Source organism: Bactrocera latifrons, unplaced genomic scaffold, assembly GCF_001853355.1.
Source record: "Bactrocera latifrons isolate USDA-ARS-PBARC rearing strain unplaced genomic scaffold, ASM185335v1 scaffold_83, whole genome shotgun sequence".
NCBI lineage: Eukaryota > Metazoa > Arthropoda > Insecta > Diptera > Tephritidae > Bactrocera > Bactrocera latifrons.
The window spans coordinates 239,664-266,490 of record NW_017537523.1 but is presented as its reverse complement, the minus strand read 5'-3'; the positions used below and the strand labels follow the sequence as shown (position 1 = coordinate 266,490).

The 26,827-nt window shown below is 35.3% G+C and overlaps 1 protein-coding gene and 1 long non-coding RNA gene across 3 annotated transcripts in view; both read right to left on the bottom strand.

The window, feature by feature from the left end:
• Positions 1–4,473, bottom strand: part of LOC108977049 (putative polypeptide N-acetylgalactosaminyltransferase 9) — a 96,762-nt gene extending 92,289 nt beyond the window's left edge. For both annotated transcript variants that reach the window (XM_018946543.1, XM_018946544.1), the window contains exon 1: positions 3,101–4,473. In XM_018946543.1, the coding sequence (XP_018802088.1) occupies positions 3,101–3,668 (568 nt within the window). In that variant the 5' untranslated portion in view covers positions 3,669–4,473. The remainder of the gene's footprint in view (positions 1–3,100) is intronic.
• A 516-nt stretch (positions 4,474–4,989) lies between these two features.
• The window catches only part of LOC108977052, a 138,175-nt gene continuing 116,337 nt past the window's right edge, over positions 4,990–26,827 (bottom strand). The window contains exon 5 of the long non-coding RNA XR_001994005.1: positions 4,990–5,265. This is a non-coding gene — a long non-coding RNA (uncharacterized LOC108977052). The remainder of the gene's footprint in view (positions 5,266–26,827) is intronic.

Genomic DNA, 26,827 nt, shown 5'->3' with positions numbered 1-26,827 from the left:
CCTTTGATTATTCTTAGATTTGGCCGCGCCTTAGAAGTTCCTCTCAATGCCCACCACATCTTGGTCAAAATTTTCCACTGTTTCTGATATTTTTGTATAATATTTAGATTTATAAAAAACATTCAAGGTTTCGCTTTTACTTTTAAACCTGGATGGCAGCCCAAATTTACTGTAGGAGAAGTCTTTTCTTGTCAGCAAAACAGTTGGAGATTTTAACTGCTTTTCGAAGAATCAATATTCACAGAGGACTGCAATTACATAAAACTGTGAAAGAAGATTTTAAGTCAGCTTCGGCGGCCAATGATCTAATCATAGGCTAGTTTTGGACCTTAGTTTTGCCATATGTTGTGTCGCTACGTAGCTCATGAGAAATAGTTATACATCAGGATACCAGGGCTTGACTAGAATTGTAATAGATTCTGCAGTCTCACTAACGATATCTCTTCCAGTGTCTTATACCATGTAGCCTTGCTTGCTGATGCGAGCCAAATGCACGAGAGGTGATCCATTGTTTCCCTGGTGCCTTGCTCTTAACATTTCTTGCGCTTTTCGCTATCTGTGAGCTCCATTCTGCAGTTGTGTGCCGTCATGAAAATACAGTTCTTGCTACAAAGAGTGTATAGGAGCGTTGTGTTCTTCTGATACACCGTCTCGAAAATTATTATTATTATTTTTTTTTTTTTGGTTTTGACTTTCTTTGCTATACTTCTGTCCAGACTGTCGTAAAGAAAATGAATGAAGTTATCAACATCAAGTTATGACAGTTGTACACTACTTTCGGCATCTCGTTCACTAACTGATTGCCAGCAACGACTTTATGGTATGACACACTATAAAAGTAAAGTCGGTGTACACTCTACACTATTGCTCTGCTTCTCACGACAACTCTGGCCGATGTGCGAAACGACATAATGTTGCTGCTTTGATGTCAACGTAGGCCTTAAAATTGGTTTTTTTATGATGCATGGAGCGTAGTTCCGAGACTTTTCCAAAAGCATAGACGTTTACAGTTCTTGACTTTCTGAAAGCTATGGATTATTCGCATAATTGCGTGGTCAAACCCACATCTTAGGGTCCTTTCTCTGCGCTCATTACGGCTACAATAGTGTCAACGAAGCAGTACTCTTAAAGCATATAAAAAACTCTCTAAGAAATATTCTAGGTTAGATGGCTGAACTAGAGACATCGTAAGTGGATTACTGTATATAGTCCTTTGTGAAGTCATCGGAAAAAATTACTAGTGTGATCCAACTTATAAATTAGCAAAACCCTTAGTTGCCTGTGGGAAAGGAAATTCCGCCAGTTCGGTATGATGTCTGAAGGTGTGCGTGGTCAAGTTTTTAAGACTTGATCTGCCAAACGCGTGATAATCAAGAAGAAAATGTTGGATTGCTTCCACATCATCTTCTTCTGTGCACCTTCTGCAGTAGGCATCTGGTAAGATTCTTACCATTACCGCATGTATGCTAATAGGGTCCTATTCTCTAAAAAGCCCCACAACTAGGGAGAGAGCTTATATACCTTATTGAGGGCAAAGCGCTTAATAGATCAATTGCGATCGATTTTGGGCCTAAAGGCTGCTGGCCAAGCTAGCGCGAAGCCTAGTTATCTAGTACACGTGAATACGGGAGCACCGAGCTCATTCTACTGTTGGCGGTTACTGGGTGCCTTTCGTTGCTAGCTTAACAGCTTTAAAATTTCGTGCGATTTCGTTGTGGCTTGGCATCCATCACAGTATTATCACAAAGACATTCGATGCTATTGATAGCGAGCTTAGGCACTTCTCGACCAACCAATCTCTCAAAGAGGCTGCAATCCGTAGCAATAAATTTACTGCCACTTTGTAGCCATTAAGACCCGGCATAGAAAGCACTGCAATAGTAAAATTCGCCACCAATCTTCTCCTTAAGCGTTGAAACAACCGTTTGAGAGTGATCTTCCACCCCTCTCCTAAAACGATTTTTTCCACCCACTACTCCTTCGCCGGTTTATGGCCAGAGGAGATGCCGCCAGAGTTCGGTTTGGTGACTAAGTACTAACAAGCTACTACATAATAATGACCACAAGTGAGGATAAGTGAGTTGTTATTATTATTACAACATATCCTTAACAAATATAAAATATTTCTTAAAGAACTTGGTCTCGCTCGTTCAGTTTGTTTCGCAGATATTCACTTATGTGGTCTAATCTAAGAACTCGATAATAACCCATGACGAATTTATTGAAGATATCTCGTCAGATGAAAAAGATTTCTATACAAGCAACTGATTCCGACCGTTCAGTTTGTAGCGCAGCTATATGATATAGTGAAGCGGTTTCAGAAGCTTCGACATATCAGCAACTTCTTGGGTAGTAAAAGACTTGTACAAAATTTCAGATCGTTATCTCAAAAACTGAGCGACTAGTTCATGACACATACAGACAGACAGATACGGGTGGTTAAATCGATTCAAGTCATTATTCTGATAATTTTTATATATTTTTGTTTATAGGATTTTCCACGTTTCATCCTAGGTGTTACAAACTAACTATAATGAACCCTGTTTAGGATATAACAATCCATAATGCAATAACTACCTTTTTGCAATAAAAAATATATCACGCCAAATGCTGATGCCACAAATTAGACATTTGCATTAGCAGCTAAGCGTTTAACAACCACTAACCACAACAACAAAGCAAACATCTTTAGCAAACATCAGCAAAACCCGCAAAAATGCAAACGCCAGGAATTAGCACAATGCCTAATGGTTTATAAAGTAAATAAGGGTATATATATATATGTAATTTTGCTTGTATATAAAGGCACGAAATTAATTTGATGAGCTGGCCACTTAAAAAAATACACAGCAGCAGCATAAAATTAATGCGCGCAAATGTCGCACGCTCAGCGCCGAACACAAAACGGTGAAGCGCAGCAAAAAATAAGCAAAAACAAAGTGTAGGTATATAGTAACAAAGTATATAAAGGTGTATATAAATATGTATATAATATATATATATATGCATTTTTATATATTTATATATATAAATATGTTTATGTACTAAAGTTTGTATGTATGTACTTATAAAAAATGACTAGAATGTCAATCCAACTCACCATCATCTTCGGGCACCTTTTTGTTTGCGCTCCTGCTGGGTTTATTGCCCGCAATCAATTTGCCACGATAGACGCGCTCGTTTGGTTGCGCCGCCACCACCACATTATTCTGCACTGATTCATCGCCCACATTAAGATCTGGCGCAAAATTGCCGCCAATCGCGTCGACTGCATCGTCACCAGCCGGCCGTTGGGCAATATCTTCATTTGCCAGCAGCTGATTGTGCTCGAGTGGCGGCACATCGCCTACACCGCGTCGCTGTTCGCGTCGACCACCCTCGACGTAGGCGCCACCATCGTCCGCTGCCACGCCGCCACGTTCAACGCCAAAACCGCCACCGGCTTCATAAATGCCCTGCTCAGCGTCGAGCGCGTTCGGCTGCGCACCGCCGCCACCACCACCGGCGACACTTTTCAGCGCCAGCGACATGCCGTTCCATTTGTTGCTGCCGCTGCCTTGTGTCGCATCATCGTGGTAGATGAAGAACGCCACTGTGAACCAGATGGCGGTGAGCACAGCCACGATTTTCACAATGGATGCGGAGCGTCGCCGCCAAATGAACGCCATTTTGTGTGTTTGTGTGCGTTGCGTCTAACTTTATTTGCCCGTTTTGTTTGTGTTTGTGTAGTGTGGTGTATGCGCTATGCGCCGTTGACTAGTAGTTGTTGCTTTTCAATATTTTACACGTCACTATTGCCAATATTTTATCTAGATGCATGTACCCTGCGGCTGCAACACTCTGGCGCCTACTCGCCTGCTCGCTTGCGCTGTTGGTGTTCCTTCTTCTGTAGTAAAAATGAGTTATTTGCGTTGTGTGCCCGCGCGTCACATCACTACGTTAGTGCTGTGCTGAGATTTGTTTATTATGCGCCTAAATGTATGACTCAATTAGTTGTAATTTATGCTTTGTCGCTTTAGCTGATTGCGTAGCGCTGATTTTCGTTTACCTAGCGACTTGCTGCGTTACGTATGGCTGTTTGTGTGGGTGTGTTTATTTATTTGCAGAATTTGCTAGCATAGCAGAGGGCGTCCAGCCTCGTTTGGCTTAGTAAATGCGCTAATGTTAGTTGTTATTGTCGTGATGATTAATTTTTTTCCTTTCACCTTCACGTTTGTTGCTTTACTTAGTTGAAGCAGCGCTTTGTGCCGTTACTGCCAGTTATTAAAGACGCTTGCGCCTGCAGATATGCTTCAAAAATTTTTTTCTTTATATAAATGCTATTGATATGTTTTGCTGTTTACTTTTGTTAGGAAAAATATAAAATGTGTTGTTTTAGTGGGTTGTAGCGTCGAGCTTTTTTCAATTCCCGTTTGAAATTTTTTATAATTTTTTTTTTTAATTTTTATAATTTTTATTTTTTTTTTAATTTTTCTATAAACAATTTTTCAAATTTTTTCAGCTTATAGCTCTGATATTTTGCTTTAGTTTTTTTTATTTGTTCAGCATTTCTTTCTGCCTTTATTATGCTCCTTTACGCTTGCTTCCTTCCGCTCGTTGGTCGCTTCGCTTCCACTGGTCACTAAAACTTTCGCGTCGCACTTAAAATTTTATTTACGTTTGCAGTTTTCCACGTCAATGGCCTTAGCTGTATTTACCTTGTGCTGCTCTCTCATTCAACTATTCTTTCACACCACTATAATATTTTCGCTTCTCAGTTTTTTGTTTTTCTTGCAGTTTATACACTTCTTCGTGCGTCTTTTACCGTTGCTTTCGCAAGTGCTCACAAAAAATATGCGCGAAATTCACAAACTGCAAGGACTATCTTGCTGTCTCTGCTCTGTTTCTTCGCACATGCTTTTCATTTGTATTTATTGCCTTTTCACCGTTATGCACTAGTTGGTGCCGTTGTGTTACGTTTTTTATTTATTCCTTTCTTTTGCGCTTTTAATGTTTTGACCTTAACCGCATTGTCGTTCTCGGTTCATCGCTTTAGTACATGTGGTTGTATGTGTCTGTGTGTCTATGGCCTTCAGTTTGGCTCATCACAATCCCGCTCTCTCTTCGCAGGCACGTTCTGTTGCTCGAGCTGGTGAAAAGGCTCTTATCTTTTGTTTACTTTTATGTCGTTTCCTTAGCGCTTCCCATACAGATTTTTATTTTCATTTCAGCGCTGCTGCTTTGTTTGTTTCCTTTGCTGTCGTTTTTGTTCTCTATTGTATTTATCTGCGAAAGAAAAATGGAAAAGATTGAGTTAAGCAAAAGTATACCAACGAGTGCGTAGAAAGTTGAAGCTTTTCATGTAGGTCCTAAGGTTACGCTATTGCTTGTTAACTAGAAGTGTGTCGTAATTCAGACATTTCAGTAAAAAAATCCTGCTGATCTTCTCCGTCATTTTCTTCTGGGTGTTACAAACTGTTTGCAGACTTAATATACGCTGTTAAGATTACATATATAGGGTGCAGAAGATCGTGTATTAAGTCTGCAAAAATTTTGTATCACCCAAAAGGAAATGTCCTCGAAGAACAGCATGCCTTGCTGAGTCGATATAGCCATGTCCATCCGTCTGTCTGTATATACGCTGTGCATTTGTCGAAGCCGCCGATATCGGATCACTGTAGCCTGTAGCTGTCATTCAAACTGAGCGATCGGAATCGAGTGCTTGTATGAAAAACTCTTTCATTTGATCAAAATGACCGACCATAATCTTATTATTTGTGGAATCAATTAGCTCAATGACTAAACTCCAAGGTAAAAGAATCGAGGTTTTTGGTTAATATGGGGGAAAAAAAATGTTTTGGTCCAATAATCGGAAAAAAGTGTCATATATGTAGTACATTTTAAAATTTTCCTAAAAAAAATGTGACCTCGACTTTTTTAGTATATTGTTTGACGATTTTCTTCGAAAAAACTTGATTTTTGCACAGATCATAATCAGCTACTTCTCGAATACGCGCGATAACGGTGTGTATTGATGTACTGAACTAGGGTCCATCGGTTGAAGAACCAACAGTAGTTGTGTTTTTACATCAGTACAGCCTTACCCCACGAAGACATTTTGGAAGTGTTATTTGGTTCCAATTAGTCAGAAGTAAGAGACACCTTTTCCAACGTGGGGGGGTTTCGAGGCCGACTTAAAACTTCTACCGTGCTGTGAAACCGGCACCTGGGCCAAACACAATGAGCAGATTGAAGCAAACTCCGAGAGCTAACTGCTGCCCGTGGTACAAGATTTATGTCTCTGGTAAGGCTTTGTAGCTCATGCTACTACCAGTTGAGCATATATTAAACTCAAGAACTGCTGAAATTTATCGTTTGACCTTCAAATGTCTTTTTATTAGAAGGAGTCTCTTTCAAAGCCTTTGATAATAGCTAGATATACAGTCTATAAGTTCAATTCAATCTGAGTTTTAAGCATTATTTCTGACAAGACTATGCTGAACTATCGCGGAAAAATTTTACCCCAATTTACATTTTATTTCGCTACTAGTGATTTCAATATCTTAATCAATGCAGGTGATTTGGGTTCGGAGCACTATTTTTACTCCTCTATTTTCCATACACAGTACTATATATTCTATATTCAGATTTATATTATTCAGCTTAGATTTAGAATTAGACAGAATTGTTTGAACTAAATAAACCAGCCGCGAGATTTGACTTGAAATATTAATCTAAATGGTTCGTTATTCTCGCAAGCAAGCTGGCGTGACATATAACTAATTATTTGGTTAACTTTATGACAAATATTTACAAATATATGGAATATATAATAAAGACCTCTAACACTTGTAATATGTGTAGACAACCACTATCGATTCGCTATTTATCTACTTGTTACCTTTGGGTGTTTGTCTCTTGTCAAAAATTACTATAATTAACTTATAGTTTGAGTCGAAATATAACTTTTAAAGGATGACCTTCAAAAAAATGTATAGAACACCAAAAATTATGTATTCCTAATTTTGAATAAATTTATTTGAAACGATAACTATATTTTTATTTCATATTTTTCGGAAACCTATATGTATTGATAAGTACTCCTCTTGAACCTAACAACCGAACTCCAAAGGACCAAAACTGGTCTATACGTGGCTTACCAGGTTTACCTAACCTATATGAATTGCCTCACTATTTATTACTAATTTTTTCTTACAGCCTTATATCCTTTACCTGAATCGCTATTTTAATTATTTTTTATTGCTTTTGTAAGCTGAGAACACCCTACAATTGCTTATTTTGTTTATTTTTCTAAGCATTTTATATGAAACCATTTAGCTGCATAAATATTTACAATAAATTAATTTCATTTTCAATTCAATGGACCGATTAAATCGCGGAAATTATTAAAATAATAATAAATTAATGTGCCGAACATAAAAAATAAGAAAGGTGGTTAAACTTTAAATGTGGGTGATAGTTGGAGAAAGGTAAATAAATATAAGGAGCTTAGGCTATTAAAACTTAATTTGCCATATCAGATTATTAATATGCGCATACATATGTTATATAAAAATATATATACGGTATGTACATACTTTATAAGTAAGTATCATATTATATACACAGTTATTCGGGCATAGTAGTGTAAGTTGTGTTGTCATTGCTTCGGTCAGTCCGAAGACTTCTTAATTTAGTTAACTGGTTAATTGTGGTATATTATTAGTTAGTCATTTAATTGAATCAATTAGCAATTGTCTGCACATCCACGTACATACATATGTTCGAAATATCTCAATAAGCGGCTCGTTCAAAGTTGCGGGTTACAATGAAAATTTCAGCTAAGCAACAGATAAAAATATGGGCTTAATGAGAAAAAAAAGCTTTATTCGTTGGCGATAAAAAACTCTGACCGTCTTAAATTATATCAGGCATCTAAGGGCATTATTGAGAGGCAAACAAATATATTTACGACCACAAAAATATGTTTTCCTAAAAAAATTCAGCTCACAACTAAATATTTATTAAAATGTTTAGCACATTTAATTCATGACATATTTTTATTAAAATGAAAAAAAAAACAGAAAACTTTAAAATATATAATTAAAATTTCAAATTAATTTTTTGGTTAAAAAAATTCTACGTGGAATTCGAAACGGTAGAAACAAAACTTTCCTGTTTTCCCATTAATATTGAACTCAATAAAAGAGTGAAGTAGAGTTAAAAAGAGCGATATGTTTAACAACAAATTTTTTATGTAAAATATATAAAAATTTATGCAGATATGTATGCATTATTTTTAAACTTTCTTTAGAAAAATTAAAATGTGGCAACCCTGCACAACCAATATTTCGAACTACAAGCATGTTTACCCTTTTACCCAAATATACTAAAATAAGTTAGACATTTCTAAAAGTTAATTAATCTAAAAAACTGAAAGGTGGCAACCCGTCAAAAAAATAATTTCAACTGCAAGCATTTTAAATTTGCACTCAGACATAATAAATGTATGCAGACATGCATTAATTTTAAACATTAATTAAAAATAATTGTAATGTGGCAACCCTGCCCAGCAAATATTTCTTATTTCAACCATACTTAAACCTGATCCCACACTTTAAAATTAGTACAATATTTTTAAAGTTTAATTAAACCAAAAATATAAATAAAAGTTGGCAACCCTACATACAATTTTTTGTGAGCTACAATAATTTTTAAACTTGATCTCAAACATAATAATATTTATGTCGATAATAACGCATTTTAAGCTTTAAAAAAATATGGCAACCCTGCACAACAAAGATTTTAAACAGAAATTTTTCGAACTGAAAGGTTTTTTAAACTTAATTATTTTCATTCTCATATGGAGATAATCGATTAACATAATCAGTAATATTGACTTGAAGCTTTTAACGAGATGGCAACACAGCTCAAACAAAATTTTATAATTTTTAGTTTTCATTTTTCGTTCTCTTTTCGTTTACTTTTTCTCTATATCGGGAAACTTTCTTAACCATTTGTTAACCAGCAATTTAAGATAAAAACTAAATTTCCTACCCCAAACATATCCTTGTAGTCTTTACCAAAAAGGTATGCTCCTAAAATACTGAAAAAACAAAAGTTTCCGAACAATAATTGTATGTCCACTCTCAGTTACTCAGCAGTGCGACACCAACCCTACCCATGAAAAAATGGATAAAAACCGTTCAATCACCCAGTGTTCCGAGAACTCATGCATAACTAACCAAAAAATGAGTGCTTTTCGCTGTTGAGCATAATCTATTAAATCATTCAATACTCGTAAAAGGAAAAAATGGCATAGAAAAAGGAGAAACACACAAACAATAGCGAACAAGTAAGTCAAATAAATTACGAAGCTTTCGCAACCCAAAAACCCCAACTCACTTCCCTACTAGTTGAGAAAACACCAGCAAGTAAATAACTATTTATCGTTTTGCCATTACCACACCCCTTGGCCCACACTTTCTTCATGCAACTTTCATTTCCACTCGTACTTTGATTCATTAACCGATTTGACAGTTACGATTGACATATATAAATTACACCGTGACAGCTGAATGGGTAGCAAAAGTGCAAAATGGAGTGTATTGGATATTGGCGCTCATCACAATACAGTTATTTAGTTTGTCACTTTGTTTTACGTTGTCCTATGCCATATTTAATTGCCTAGATTATAGTAGCCTTGATACCGCTGAGTTGAGTGGCGTGTAACTTGGTGCAGTCCGAGTGGGTTTTACCGAGAGACCGGTAGCGAGTGGGAGGGAGTACAATATAATGACAAATCGTTGGTGTTGTTGTAGTGATAATTAACTGACATGAGAATGTTTTCAATTAACATATTAGTGACTAAATAAATTAGTGAGCGCGTTCGATAAATAGAACGAGGTGATACGATTTGTAGAGCGAAGGGTGATAAGTGAATGAATGTGAGAATATTGCAAAATAGCAAACAAGTTTTTAATAAAGATAAGTGCGCAGCAATAATACATATTAAATTTTCGCATTTAGGTTAATGGAGCGGAATTTAAAATGAAAGATATATGTACATAGATTTATCTATACATTTAGAAAATTAAAAATTTTTAAAGAGTAAATATTTTGTCAAAAAAAAGTTAACACTCTTAAATAATCGTTTAGAAACTGGTTTTAGCTGAAACGGTTTAGTTTTATCATTGAATGGAAATATTGTAATTTTTATTAAAAAAAAAAATAAAAAATGTTTAATATGGTGGCAACCCTCAAATCAAGTTCTTTAAAAAAAATTGTAGATTTATAACTATATTGTAATATTATTTTAATCCCAGCAATATTTTTGTATGAAAATATTTTTACAGGTGGCAACGTTCTTAATTTTTTTTGTGATATTTACCGCTAGTATCTTTTAAAAGTTTTTACAAACTTTATTAAGTTTCTCTTAAAAATATTTTTGTATCAAAAATTTTAAATATGTGGCAACAATCTCCAAAAAATATTTACATTTTGAACTTGAAATAATTTTGTTTTTAATTCTGATTTTTAAACCTTGCTTTCATAGTAATATAATATAATATTATGTGAACCGGCAATATTTTTATATTTAAATTTTTAACAGGTGGCAACCTCCATGATACTTTTTTTTTTTATTTAAACTGCTTGAAACTTTTTAAAATTGTGAATAATTTTTATCACGTCAATCCTTATAATATTTTTGTATCAAAATATTTATACATATGTATCTGTGCATATATGGCAATCATCTGCGGAAAAATATATTCATTCTGAACTTGAAATAGAAATTCTTTTAAAATTTTTAGATTTTTGACGAATACTTATGTATATGTAATACTATAATATTGCGTTACCCCAAACAATATTTTTGTATTAAAAATTTGAAACAGGTGGCAATCATTCTATTTTTTTTTTCATTTTAATTAGTTCAAACTTTTTGAAATTTTATATTATACAATCCTTATCACGTTAATCGTAACAAAATTTTCATGTCAAAAATTTTAAGCAGATGGCAACCATTCCCTGACAAATATTTTCATTTATCTGCTAGTATTTTTTAAGTTTAGATATATAAACATATTCCTATTTCTAATTCCTCTTAGCAACGTAATGTCTAGCAATATTTTTGTATTAAAAATTTTAAAGAGGTGGCAACCATTCAATGTTTTTTTTATTTAAACCGCTTGAACCTTTGTAAAATTTTGTATAATCCTTATGACGTTTATTCTAACAATATTTTTGTATCAAAAATTTTAAATAGATGGCAACCATTTCTATAATATATTTTCATTTTGAACTTGAAATACAAATTCTTTAACGAATTTCAAATTTTTAATCTTTGTTCTACGTTAATCCTAGCAATATATTCTATTAAAATCTTTAAACAGGTGGCAACCATCAAAATTTTTTTTTTCATTTAAAATTTTTTTGAACATTTTACGGTAACATAAAGAGTTACAATTATGAAAGAGATAAACAACTTGAAGTTATATGTATAAGCGCAAAGAAATCGAGAAAAGAACATGGTAAGTCGTGCATAATCGCCATTACTCGCTAATACAGGTAAATTAAAAGCAGATGAACGTGCAAAAGCAGAATAAATAATAATTATCTGGCACTCACAATGCAGCCGCGAGCTACGAACTATTGCAGGTAATGCTGGGCAAAAAGTGCCTGTCTAGAAGAAGCACGTTCGCTGCAATTAAAATTAATGATGTTGTGGCGAGCGACGGAAGAAAAATAAAACGAGTTCATATTAAAAAGATAAAGAACAAACAAATAATGCATGAGATAAGGCGGAGAATAATGCGGAAAACTAACGAAGCCAATCGAAAGTGGAAAAACCCGAAAGCAAAGTAAGTGAAGGTAATAGAATTGGTAACCAAAGAATGTTCTAAGGCATATAAGGGGAAGGTTTGATTTCCGAATGTGTAGTATAATTTGAGGTTATTTTTTTGAAACTTAAGTGGCTTATGGATACTTAAACTCATCGAGATTTTTCAAAGTTCATTTGGGAGGTAAGTAAGATTCAAGTTTAAGTCAAGTTTATAGAGAATGGGGGGATATTTCTTTGAGCTCACAATCCACAGGCAAATAAATATATACTTAAATTTATTAACTAAATAAAACCACACCAATATGGGTACTAATTTTGGCTTATTTGTATTTACCCATGGCCTCTGAAGTCAAAGCAATAACTTTATCACGCTCATCGAAAAAAAATGTTGTGAACTATTGAAAATTCAATAAAAATACCGTAAAAATGCCGCACGACTTTTTTGACAAACTATTATTATATCGCAAGACCTTTGCGCTATATTAAGTAGAGCAAAGAAAAAAGCCTTTTCTGTTCCAATGACTTCTTTTTTATTCATATCTATCCACCTTAATACATTCTTTCTCTTGCCATATAAATTGTAATACGAAAAGTGTTTACGCTGCGCAAAATATGAAACAGCCTTCTAATGTGTGGACATTGCCACCGTTAAAATATTTCTTACAACATTTCTATATTCAACTGCGTAACAAGGTTTTCACAAAGAATATGCGACAAAATAGAAAAAGGGAAGTGGTTGACCTCCAACACTAACCATAGGCCAGATGGAAATTAGAAATATATGTATGAAGAGATAGCGAATAGTTAGTAATAAACGGGTTTTACACTGGCAAACAAGTAATGTTAGAATTGATAATGTATCTAAAAGTCAATAATTTGTAAACTAATGCTGTATTTATTCTTCGATAAGTATTTATGAGTATATATAGTAAAATATATTAACAAAAAAATTGCCGCTCGAAATCAATGACTCTTCGGATCTAACTCAAATGTAACTATTCGGATAAAATTAACATTGACTGGCTAATATTGGCTTTCATAGACTGCGTTCATTCCAAATACCACCTAATAGTATATACAATGGACTTTGGTCATATGAATTATGTTCTAACAAGCAGACATTTGTCAAATATTTGAGAATTATTGCCGGCCTTCCAAACGAGATTAACTGATTGCATTTCAGTAATTTGCCTTCCATTTGTGAAAGTATCGCCTCGAAATTTCGTTCTCATACCAAAGTTGTATGGAATAAGATGAACTGGGAACATCCATTCACTTTCCCCTGCACTATCCAACCTTCGCAAAATATAGACTGAAGCATCTCGGTAATCTTACCTTCGGCGTATTAGAAGACATAGGCGCCTCAGATATCAGTCGTCTGGACAAATTTTTGATTTAAATCGCTTTGTCGATCTGCACTATGCTATGATCCAGCGTATAGAACCAGTGTTCTAAGCTGTTCAAGAGAGATCCTTCTTAGAATCGAACTTTTAACCTAACTTAAACTAATGCATTTATTTATAAATAATGTCACAATAGACTTTGACATCCATTTATTTATTATAAATTAGGTTCTAACTATGATCTAACTTAATTACTTCTTGAATGAAATGAAAATATGATAAATTACAAGTATTTACCGAAATGATCTTAATTATGCAATTGAGATAGTTTGCAATATTAATGATCAAATTAGTTAGTCCTTTAAATAGAGCTTTACTTAAACTTATTTATTATATTTATTAATTGAATACTAATTGTGCAATTAGCTAATTGTTTTATGAAATAGAAATATATTGTGATAACGTTATCAAAAACTTTTAATTACAACTGACTGTTAATTGTACTATTAGTTAGGCTTTTAAGAAAAATATTAAATAAATTTGCTGTCAATTACTTACTACTAACATAACTGTTTCATTATACGAAAAAACGGGTACAATTAAAGGTTTAATGCAACTTAAAACATCCATAAGTTTCGCTCTGAAAGTTACACAACAACAGTGGTGCTAGATAAGTATTTCTGATCAGCAGATAGCTTTCACGAGTTGATTAGCAAATAGACTGCATAATAAATAAAAGAAAGGTGGTTAACTGAGTCAATTAGCAGATGGTACAGAAAAAGTTTTTATTTAGTCAATTAGCAGATAGCCTACACAATTAATAATGAAAAATTTTCAAGCTTATTCAATTAAGTTGCTGTCTGGAATAATTAAAGGAAATACTGTTAATTGAGTCAATTAACAGACATTAATTGAGTCAATTAACAGACATTCTACATACTTAGTAAATAAAATTTTTAAAACTGATAAAATTAAATTTCTATCTGGATTAAAGAAAATATGCTTAATTGTGTCAATTAGTAGAGAGTCTACAGAAGTAATAATGAAATATTTTGAAACTGAAGCAATCAAGTTGCTGTCTGCAGTAATTAAAAAAAAGATTGTGAATTGAGTTAATGAGCTGATAGTTCACATAATTAATAATGAAAAATTTGCAAATTTAATCAATTAAACTCAGCAATTGAGTTGCTGTCTGCAGTAATTAAAAGAGAGATTGTGAATTGAGTTAATGAGCTGATAGTTCACATAATTAATAATGAAAAATTTGCAAATTTAATAAATTAAACTGCTGTTTGGAAAAATTTAAGGAGATATTTTTAATTGAGTCAATTAGCAGATGAACTATAGAAGAAATAATGAAAAAATCGGAAACTGAATCAATTAAGTTGCTGTTGGGAATAATTTATGAGAATGTTGTTAATTGAATGAAATAGTAGATAGTCTATAGAATCAATAAGGAAAAATTTGCAAACTGAATTAGTTAAGTTTTTGCCAGAAATATGAAAAGAAAAATTTTAATTGAGTCAATTAGTAGATAGTCTGCACAATCAGTAATGGGAAAATTTTTAATTGAATCAATTAAGTTACTGTATGAAAATATTAAAGAAAATATTGTTAATTGAGTCAATTAGCTGATAATCTACACAATTAGCAATGGAAAATCATTTAATTGAATCAATTAAGAAAATTACACTTCATTTAGGCATTTATTCTCAAGAGCTTTATACATAAATTTTCTCAGTGTAAGAAAATATTGCAGCTTTTAATCTTCCCTTTTTACAAACTTTCAAATCATTGGCATATGCGCTTGCGCACATTGCTTAGATATTTACAGTGAATAAGCATTTGAAATTAATGAAAAGAAACCAACAAATAGTCACAACGAACCGGTTACTGGCGGTCAACCACGGGAAGCGAAACCAACAATTTTCAAATGCACATAAATTCATACCTACATACTATATGTACTCCATAGCTGCGTGCATGCTCAGATAAGTATAAAAGTATAAAAGTTAGGTTAAGAAGAATCGCAATCTGTTGATTAGTACTCAAACTAACATACAGCAACATACACACTCATACACACGCATATGCACCTAGAATATTTGCCATTTACTCTACTCTACGCCTTTTTGTTGCTATAATGCCCCGTTCGGCTATGCCATGCTATGCATTACATACTTACATAGCCTTAGAGACCTTTTTGTTCGATTTGTGTGGTCAACAAACTCAATTGCAGTCAAGTGCAATGGCTAATAGCTAATGGCTAATGCACATGGCTAGTTTAGTTGGCGAACAAACTGAGATTAACCGAAGCGTTACCGAGAACACGACGGAACAAAAAACAACAACCCAACACTAGCCGCTTTGAAAACTGGAAAATCTATGCGACTGACAAGCTGGTGTGGAGCGATGTTACAAAGGTGTTGCAACAAACTGCTGAAAAGGGAATTGTTTTTGTTGCTGTTGTGCTGTTGTTGTTATTCATTTTGAGTTTTTGTTAGCCTCCCGAAGGTGTTGCGGGTAAAAACTTGCAGGAAGATCATTGCGCGGCTGTCAGGTGTAACCACAAAGGTGAATTGAATGGCAAGGCTAAATTGATCAACCGATAGCCGGACATAATTGAGCGAAGCGCGTAAAGGCTATGCGGTGTGCGGTGTGTTGTTGGCCGCCGATTGCACACCAATGCTTTTCATCTGCCGTCCTATGCTGGGTATGGCGTGTGCAGTGTTTGGCAAAGCGGAAAATCAGCGATATAATGTTATTACTTAATATAGTCAAAGGCTTTGGCTGGACAAATAAATGGAGAAAAAAAAACACGAATAGAAGGCGCTTTAAAATAAGTGAAACTTCAGCTGTAAGACAAGCAGAAACGAAGCTACATTTAGCGGCAAAGCAAGCAGAAACGAAGCTGGACATAGGGGATCGCGCAAGTTGTGAAACGTGGCGAATATTAAGCGACGCTAAACTAATTAATTACGGAAGAGTAGGAAACAGTCGCCGAAATCTGTTTGAGCACTATTGTGGGTGTACTGAGGATTGAGACATGTTAACCGTATTAAAGCCTTGGTTTAGTATAATACAGAGCTATAGAGGTTTGCGGCAGATCAGATGATCAAGTCCCGGCGAGTCCCGGTTTGCGATTTTTTGACAGCTGTTACTGAAATCATATTCGGTTTGGTGTGTCATTTTATACTACGGACCTACTCAATAGTCGGATGAGATAATCACCCAGCAGAGTCGATAACTTGAGCAATCATGGATCGGTTTGGCGCCGCGACTACTCTAGTGTATGCGCAGCCTCAAAGACGGCGTATAGTACGCACCGGACACGTTATTGCTGATGTGGAGCAGAGTATCGAAGAAGACCCGAATAAGCAAAGATTGGAGATCTATTTTACAGAGAACTGGGCAGAAAGATCTTAGTTTACGGACTTCTAAAATAAAACTCGTGCAAGAATTAAAGCCGAGTGAACACCGAGTGTGAGACAATGGATCCAAAAAGACATGGCCACCGCCCCGATCATCAGAAAACTTTGCTCGGCGATGAAGCTCTCTTTTGTACACATTTGGAGTGATGACCAGGTGCCGCAACATCCTCAAAAATTCACAGCTTGGTGTTCTATATGTGCAGAAGGAATCATTGGTCCATATCTCTTCAAAAATGAAACCCGGTAAGTCCATGGAAACGCTATAGGGCTATGGTTGATGAATTTTTTCATGCCTAAAGATGCCACCAGATATGTACCCCACAGCCAACGAACAATCAATATATAGAAGATTACTTTTGGTGAAAGCATTATCTTTCCTCGTGTGCCTCCAAGATCATGTGATTATCTACAGATAGATTATTTAATGTATGGTTTTGTGAAGTCGCTACGCAGATAAGCCCAAAGCGATTGACCCATTAGAAGCACCACTGTAAAAAGTGTACAAAAATTGGTAGTATCGAAGTATTTTATTCGAGCCAGCCGCGGGATCCCTTGCACGAAATAACTTTCTATATAATTAAACTAAATCCTTGGCCATGCGATTTATTCCTTCTCGAAAACCATATCTCTAAAAGAAAGCACTTTACTAAGACTTTATGAACATATGTGGTGCCTAAAGATGCCACCACATATGTACCCCACAGCCAACGAACAATCAATATATAGAAGATTACTTTTGGTGAAAGCATTATCTTTCCTCGTGTGCCTCCAAGATCATGTGATTATCTACAGATAGATTATTTAATGTATGGTTTTGTGAAGTCGCTACGCAGATAAGCCCAAAGCGATTGACCCATTAGAAGCACCACTGTAAAAAGTGTACAAAAATTGGTAGTATCGAAGTATTTTATTCGAGCCAGCCGCGGGATCCCTTGCACGAAATAACTTTCTATATAATTAAACTAAATCCTTGGCCATGCGATTTATTCCTTCTCGAAAACCATATCTCTAAAAGAAAGCACTTTACTAAGACTTTATGCATTTCTGAGAGTAAAACTGAATCACAGTAGAACTTCATTAATGTTATTTATATATGTATTCACCCTTCCAGTATCTAATTACCACGCCCATAGAACTCACTACACTCACTAGATATAATTAACATATCTACTTACACGTCAAACAAAGTTAAGTTCTGTGGTCTCGGTTTGATTGACTTTCATTTTCACTAAAATTGGCAAATCGATGGCAACGATAAAATCAGCACTAATTAGTGGTAAATGTAGTTTCCGTAAAATGTTTCGCGCGGAAGTACACCAAATGGGTAACAAGATAAGCCATAAGTTCAATTTACAGCTTTTAGCGAAAAGCAGCACATATATTTACAGAAATGACGACATACTTGAAAAAAGACGTTATATTTGTACCTTTTGTTGGGCAAATTGGTTTAAAATTCCACGTTTGTCGTATTATGTGATAAGATAATGAGGTTATGTTGCCTATATGTTGGTATTGATTGAGAAATTATTCGTTTTTTTTATAACAAAGCGTTCTATTTAAACCCTGCTGGAAATTGTGGGTTTGTGGGAAACTAGTCTTAAATATTTTCAGTCAGTTTTGAAACTTAGCGATGCTAGATGTTCTGCCGTTTCATAGTTCATGCCGTTTCATAGTTCATCCTTCAGAATACTGTGACGCGAATTCAATAGGTTATGTCGTCTCACTATCGATACCTTTTTCCAGTTTCTCATACCAAAGTTCCAAATATTTTAAGCGCTACCTTGCTATTGCTGGACAAGTGTGCAAGAGCTGCTCTCACACCTTTCCCTGGTCCCTGCTCTTGACGTCTTCTGCAGTCATCTCGAACTGTCAGCCATATTTTGCAGGCTTATGCTACCACTAGACTGTTAACAGTTACGCCAACATGTTATTGTAGTATCTTCTATCAGGAATAATTAGAAATATTGTGAATTATTGATCTTGAGCTTTGCACAGGACCTTTGCTGCATTGCATCCAGTTAGAACATTCTATCGAATTTTAACCTGCTATTTGTTCAGATCAGCGTAAAGACAATGCGTATGTTCACTAATATCAGTCATGCCATCCGAAAATAGTCTGACACCATTCTTTACAACCCGTTCACTATCTCTTGGAGAGCATCAGGCTAGGTCAGGTTATGTTATACTAGACAGATATGACGGCATATTTAGACCTACTGGTACTTAGTAACATCAGATTGAGGTTCAATTTAATTTGAGGAGAAGAATTCCTCACACAGGACGTGAACGTTTTTTTCTAGCTTTAAGAGCGGCTTGATGTCTACGTTTGAAACTTCGTCCACTCCTTTGAACTCCGTTGCGTCTAGATATTTTAGTCCGAACAAAAGCATAGGAGGTTTACGAACGTCTCTCTCACGTTAACTTCTCTGCACTTTCAGTAGATTGTGACTTGTTAAGCTGACAACAGCCATCCGGCTTCTCTTTCGAAGTGAGTCTGAAGCCAGCGCGTTTTCCTAAGCGTATTTTGCACATGAACTTAGCGATGCTGCATGTATTTAAGGTATTTCATCACGCCCTGATCCCTGATCGATATCGTTCTTAGTGATTTCCGTATTTTCTGAACTTGTTCGGTAGCCAAGCGGGTTGCACTTTTGACAATCCAATCAGCTGCTTTGTTTACTGGAACTCCTTCGTAGCCTGGAACCCTGTGTTGCCATTTCTTAGGGGTGTTTTCAAGTAACGTTTCTACATGTTGTCCGACACACCAAAATACCGGAAATTGTGGTTGTGAACATTGAAAGACCAGAAGCAGTGATGATGTTATTTCCGCTTTTCAATTTTTAACTTGATAACATTTAATTAACAGAAATAGTGCATTGTTTACTACGATAAGAGAAGAGATACCAGGGTATATGTTCTGAATCAAAAGGAAGAGATATGAAAGTTTAAATAAACAAGTATTAGAATTTTTTTTCTTTTAATTTTGTAGTTGAGGACGCTATATTAAACAAGGCGAGAAGAGTTGAGAAAGTTGAACAGAAAAATTCCAACAGCTTGCTGAGCGCGATGGAGGCGATGTGATCCCTGTCCACGCAGTTGGATCTAATGGTCTTGAGCCTGTTTCTATAAATTCCTGGGCAATCTAGAATCTGGTGTTCTGGAGTTTCCGGTTCCAGTTGCTAAAGCCGGCAGTTTGTGCAAGAGACTATGCCCATGTTGGACAAGTGAAAGAGAAACGAAATTTGTCTCGGGGAAAGTTGATCATATCTCTAAACCTTGCATCGTGTTCAAAGCGGTAGATCCATAATATACAAAGTTCCTACTCACTCCTCACAGAAAAGACTGCCGAAACAAAGCCTAAAACATTTAAGACCAACATGGACACTGGAAGAGGTTTCGACAGTAAGGCCACAGAAGTTATTGCCTAGTGCACAGTGTAGAGCGCGACAAAGAAACGGATTTTTTTTTATTTATATAGCATATAACTCAAACCAATCTATTGTTTACGGTATGAGATCAGATTCGAACCAAAAAACCAGAATTTTGACAGAAAGAACTAAAGTCCATACAGATAGAGGTAAAACATTACCATATTAAATTAGGTTTCATACTAGAAGTATTTTGAAAGAAGTTAGCCAATATAGAGAAGAACCTATACGAATTTTGAAAGACGAAGAGAGGGCTCAATTATTTTACAGAAATTTATCATACTCGCAACGCCAAAAGTTTTAAAGGGATCTGTGAAATTTTAGGTCACAACATATTTAATATTAAAATTGCAAGCAAATTCAATATAATCATTGCATGGTAATAAAATATAACAGTAAATATATAAAAACGGCCTGCTGATGTCATAAAATAGCGTTAATTCCATGATCAATATGCGTAGAAATGGATTTAATAAATCATAAAACCAAAAGGCGGAAAAAAATTATTAAAATTATAGAAAAAAAAAGAAACAAAAATAATAAAATAAAATGAAATACACAATTTCATATAATACTCAGAAAATAACACAATAACAAAAAAAAAAATAATTGTAATAAAAAGTATGGCAACATTCATATAAAATATACAGAAAATGCCGGCATAAAAGGCACTGCGATAAATATCAGCCAAAAGAACGAATAAATGAAAACAACAATAATCAATTATAATAAATTTATTAACATGCAACATTAATGCCGCTGTCACTTGCCACACATTTTTTAAATAACCGTAAAATCCATTACAAAGTGTAAACGCAAAATATGTGCGATAAAAAAGTCTGCACCTTAATTAAATTATGCAACAACAGCCTTAACAGCTGCGACACTATTGTTAAAGGATCAATTCGGATGTCGCTAGTTAAGTGTGTAATTAGTGAACTGAGTGCTACAGCCAAGGATAATAATATGGTTGACGCGAATGGCTGACCAGCATAATTGGACACTAAGTTATGCTTTCAATTAATGGTTGGCGGTCTGAAATGCGACGAACCGCAAGCAATTCAATAAATAAATTACAACGTGACCAGTGGTTGTTGAGGGGTATTTTAAAATCACACAACGTAATTGTGGAGAGACAATTTAGAGTATTTTAAAATCACACAACGTGAAACAAAGAATTTGTTTTAAAATTGTATTTCTAACCAAATTGCATATGCCGTTTCATCGTTGCGAATGTTGGAAAAGGCTTTCGATAATTCAGTTTTATCAAAAACAGAACATTACGAGTGGTACAAAGCTTTCACAGAAGGACGAGAGATCATTGAAGACATGCCTCGTTTCTGGAGGGATTTCAACTGATAAAGATCTTAAAACAGTGAAAGATATGTTACTTGAAAGTATTAGAGAAACGGCTAGAAAGTACAATATGTCTCCCGAGTCCGCTCGAATTATTTTAGTGGATATTTTGGGTAAGAAACTTTTTCCTGCTCGACTCGCCCCGAAAAAGATGAATTTTTTTTTTTAAAGAGTAATGTAAACCGATCTCCGTGGAAATGAGAACTGCTGAAGAGACAGGGGTTTATGAGTTTGACATACAAAAAACGTCAACCAACATCGGAATGGCGGGGAAAAAGAGTAGAAACCAAAACAAACGACGCCGAAGCCGCTCGAAAATCAAGATGATGCTCATTGTTTTTTTTTTTCGATATTCGCGGTTTGGTGCATTATACATTTTTTTCTGAAGGTTAATAGTCAATAAGGCGTCCTACTTGGCCATATTGAGATAAAAATCGCTGAAAGAGTCGAAAGTCATTCCAAAAAGTGCTTATAAAAAATGTTTCGAGAATTGAAAAACTCATTGACGTAAGTCTATTACAACTGCTGGAGATTACTTTGAAGGCGACAAAATAAATACTGATGAATACCGAAATGTTTGCATTTTATTTCCGATTTCCGCGGACTTTTATGTCACAATGTAAACGATATAAATTTAACCGGTTGTTTGAAATGCATATATTAGGTATATGTGGGGTACTAGGGTTAATATTTGGTATATTGGATGGATAGCATTGTAGGTTAGGTTGCGTTGAGGGATCGATCGTAAAAGAGATCTCACTGGAACAGCTAGAACTCCAGTCCCTTGTATTACTAAAAACTTTAAATAATGAATCATAAGATCCTTGCAAATCCCCAAATCGTTTTAGTTTAGTAAGAATTTATTGAGACGTTGGTTATGTCTTTTGGTTCGCCGATGATAAGACTGTAGAAATGTTTCATCTTTAGTATTGTAAAGGCTGGACAGGAGAAGAAAGCGTCTGGATGTTTTCACCTACCCTTTGAAAACTTGCGTCCTCCAAGAATTTTATCTCTACCATGAATACCTATTAGAAGAACTTTGCTAGGGGCGAGTAGCTTATAAGATCTTCTGCATCCTCCGCATATTATACCTGTGTATGGGATGTAAGTGTGGGTGCTTTTTGCTCACTTTGATAATATAACAAAAATATCAAGACAATGCAATGAACCAAATTTGGTTCAAATTCGTCGAGTAGTGTCTTAAATATAGGATTTCACTTTAAGGTGTTACTGTTTAGCCCGAAAGCTTAAAGCACATATCCACACAGGAAATAGTCTAACGGTGTGATATCACACGATCTTGGTCGCCAATCGAACGACCCAATACGTGAAGTTATCTGGTCACCGAAGTGTTCTCTCAATAAAATGGATGTCCTTGTATATTACCGACCCAATACTAATAAATTATAGCTTCGTACGTTCGGTCCGTTAATGTTCGCTATTATACCATATAACAGAGTAATGCTTCTCTTCGAATAAACTTTACTGGATCTTATATGAAGGATGGAAACTACTCGCAAACTATTTCAGAAGTACAGTCATGCAAATGTGAGATCTATCGTAATTTATATAAAATATGGCAACACTTCATGCATAGCCTCTTATCTTGAGCAGTGATAGCGACATAAATATCTGTGCGGTACTTAAGTCACCGCAGCTCTTACCCCGTCACTTTCCTGTAATAAACATAATGCTTCCGCTTAGTAAAATTCCGTTCGAAGTTAAGTGGATTTCAAATTAGCTAGAAGTAAGATATCTACCACTGATAAGCACAAATTTTTACTATTAATTTCCCTTCACACTTGCGAAGTTACCTCGATAACTCAGCGCCAGGTCGCGTCACTATCGAATGAGAAATTGACTTGACCATTCTTGTGCTGTAAAAATGTCAGGCGAATCGGATCGGCTATTGTTTTAACCTCGTATGAAAGCGAGCGTGTCAGCGGATTTCAGAAAAAAAGAGCATACATTTCACCTACTGTCTTTGATAATATTTTATATTAGCGCAAACCGAAACAGTGTTTGGGTCGTTTGGACATCGTCGATGAAACAGGGATTATCTGGTCAAGACATCAGACACCAAAAAATCGCAAAGGTCTTGACCACCGTTTTATGTAATTTTTGTAAAGCGATTAGATTTTTATGTACCTGAACAGGGTATACTAAATTTGCCAAGAAGTTTCCACCACCTAAAGATAAATGTCGGGGGCCATATACAATTTTTTTTTATAAACGACGGAGACCCTATAAAATATATAAATGATCAGCTTTATGAATTGAATCCATTTATCCAAGTACGTATATTCGTACGAGCAAGTCCCTCAGCTTTTGAGATATCCATATGAAATTTTTCACACATTCTTTCTTGGTCAAGAAACTTCTCATGTGTCGAAAATGTCGATATCGGACAACTTTATCACATAGCTGCCATACAAACTGAACTATCGGAATCAAGTTCTTGTATGGGAACCTTTTTTTTTATTTTTAAAGGGTATAACAGCTTCAGTGCAACCGTTAACATGTTGTTTCTTGTTGTTTTTTCGAATTCATTTTGGGACATTGATACTATTCCAAAATTTAAATTTTTTTATACTCTCGCAACAAAGTTGCTAARGAGAGTATTAYAGTTTTGTKCACATAACGGTTSTTTGTAAGTCCTAAAACTAAAAGARTCAGATATAGGGTTAWATATACCAAMGTGATCAGGGTKACGAGTAGAGTTGAAATCCGGATGTCTGTCTGTCCGTCCGTCCGTCCGTGCAAGCTGTAACTTGAGTAAAAATTGAGATATCATGATGAAACTTGGTACACGTATTTCTTGGCTCCATAAGAAGGTTAAGTTCGAAGATGGGCAAAATCGGCCCACTGCCACGCCCACAAAATGTCGAAAACCAAAAACCTATAAAATGTCATAACTAAGCCGTAAATAAAGATATTAAAATGAAATTTGGCACAAAGGATCGCATTAAGGAGGGCCATAATTTTTTGGAAAAGTGGGCGTGGCCCCGCCCCCTACTAAGTTTTTTGTACATATCTCGGAAACTGCTAAAGCTATGTCAACCAAACTCTATAGAGTCGTTTCCTTCAGGCATTTTCATATACAGCTCAAAAGTGGAAGAAATCGGATAATAATCACACCCACCTCCCATACAAAGGTTATGTTGAAAATCACTAAAAGGGCGTTAACCGACTAACAAAAAACGTCAGAAACACTAAATTTTACGGAAGAAATGGCAGAAGGAAGCTGCACGCAGACTTTTTTAAAAATTGCAAATGGGAGTGGCATCACCCACTTATGGACCAAAAACCATATCTCAGGAACTACTCAACCGATTTCAATGAAATTCGGTATATAATATTTTCTTAACACCTTGATGAAAACATGTACGAAATATGGGTGAAATCGGTATACAACTTCCATTACTTCCAATGTAACGCTATTTTGAATTCCACCTCATGTCTTCTCTGTATAATATATACATTAGGAACCAATGATGATAGCGGAATAAAAGTGTACACAAATACGTTATTTGAGCTGAGGTATCCCTTGTGGAAAAATTGTCGTGATCGGACTATAACTTTTCAAGGTCCCTGATATCGAACACGAAGAACTCAGTGCCTAACCTAACCTAACCTAATTTTTCACTGAAAATATCGGTAAATCGCTCAGAGATTTTCATGTAATTCAGAGGGCATCATTTTTATACTCTCGCAATAAAGTTGTTAATAACGGTATCTATCGTCAGGTATATGTTTACATATACCAAAGTGATCAGGGTGACGAGTAGAGTTGATATCCGGATGTCTGTCTATCCGTCCGTGCAAGCTATAACTTGAGTAGAAGTTGAGATATCTTGATGAAACTTGTCATGCGAGAGTATAAAATGTTCGTTGACACCCGAACTTAGCCCTCCCTTACTTGTTTTATATCAAGTACATATCGCACCGCCCTTGTATACACATAAGTATGGACTTGTTTATACCAAAACAACAGGAACAACAGTTTGTATAGATTGTTCTTTGCGGTTTTGCGTTTTTACACGGTCAGTAAATAAATAAATATTTATGCTCGTTGGCCATTAAACGCCCAACCGATGGCCTTGTCGTTGCCGCGTTCTTTGCTTAAAATTGCGATGAGCAATCCGGCGATGCTTTATGCTTTTGCGGTGCTAAGCGGCCAAACACATAATTAACATATTTTATGATAATTATTGTTGTTATTGTTGTGCATCATGCGTATCTTGTTGCCGGCGAATTGATTACATGCGGTATTGATGAAGTGCGCTGTTGTAAGGCAGCGCTAATAAACCCAGCGCAGCTAGAGTACATATATGCATATGTATGTTCGTGTGTAGATATATAGATATAATATTTTATATTTACACTGTTGCTGCTGATGAATTGATTAATTATGCACACATCATTAATTATGCATGAATTGGCACGCATACTAGCGCCAGTATGCGTGCGTATGTGTGTGTGCTTTAGCGTTGCCCCTATTTAGCTATCTAGAGCCACTGTCTGTCGTCTAAATATACTTAAATGCGGGTAGTAGGGATAGTGTCGGTGGCAACAACAACAACATACAACATTTTCTCTGCATAAATCAGAGCTTTGCTTGAATCTGTGCGGCGGTAGCTGTGGAGGCAGCGACATGCCTCGATTGTTGTTGCTACAACAAAGTGTTAATATATTGGCGCTGCTCTAAATTGAGTTCAGCAACAACAACAGCAATAAGAATAACAACAATGTCGCATAAAATTAATTTGTATTGCATGCAGATGCCCACCCACAGCACGTCAACTGTTGGCGTTCATATACATAGATATGTGTCTATGAAATTATGTGTGTGTGTGTATGTTTGAAAACATATGGGTGTGTGGGTGTGTGTATATGTGCTTTGCCAGCATAAGGACATACGCTACAATGATTAATTTGAATCGAACTGCCATCGGTAGCGCCCGAAAATGTAACGAAATTCTTTCATTGGATTTTGCGTTTTTGTACAACAACTAATAAGCATGCAAAAAAAAAATTTTGCGAAGCTTATTGTTGTTGTTTATTTTTCGGAAAATGTTTAACTGTGATGTATATAAACAATTTTGCAAAGTTTATTTTTGCAGTTGGTTTGTGGGAGAGCACCAATATTCATATTCGAAAATTCGATGTAACGCTTAAATGAATTCGCAAACTAGCAAATAATTCTAAAACAGCGGAGTTGATTACTGTGACAGTATCATAAAGTAAAGCAAAAATATTATCTAGAACGAAAACAACAAAAACTAAAATTAACTATGTGATCTGCTCAGTACATGTGTAGATATTTAGATATATGTAAGTATAGTGTATACCATATGGTTATAAAAGTAGTTCTTATACTCTCGCAACAAAGTTGCTAAAAAGGGTATTATAGTTTTGTTCACATAACGGTTGTTTGTAAGTCCT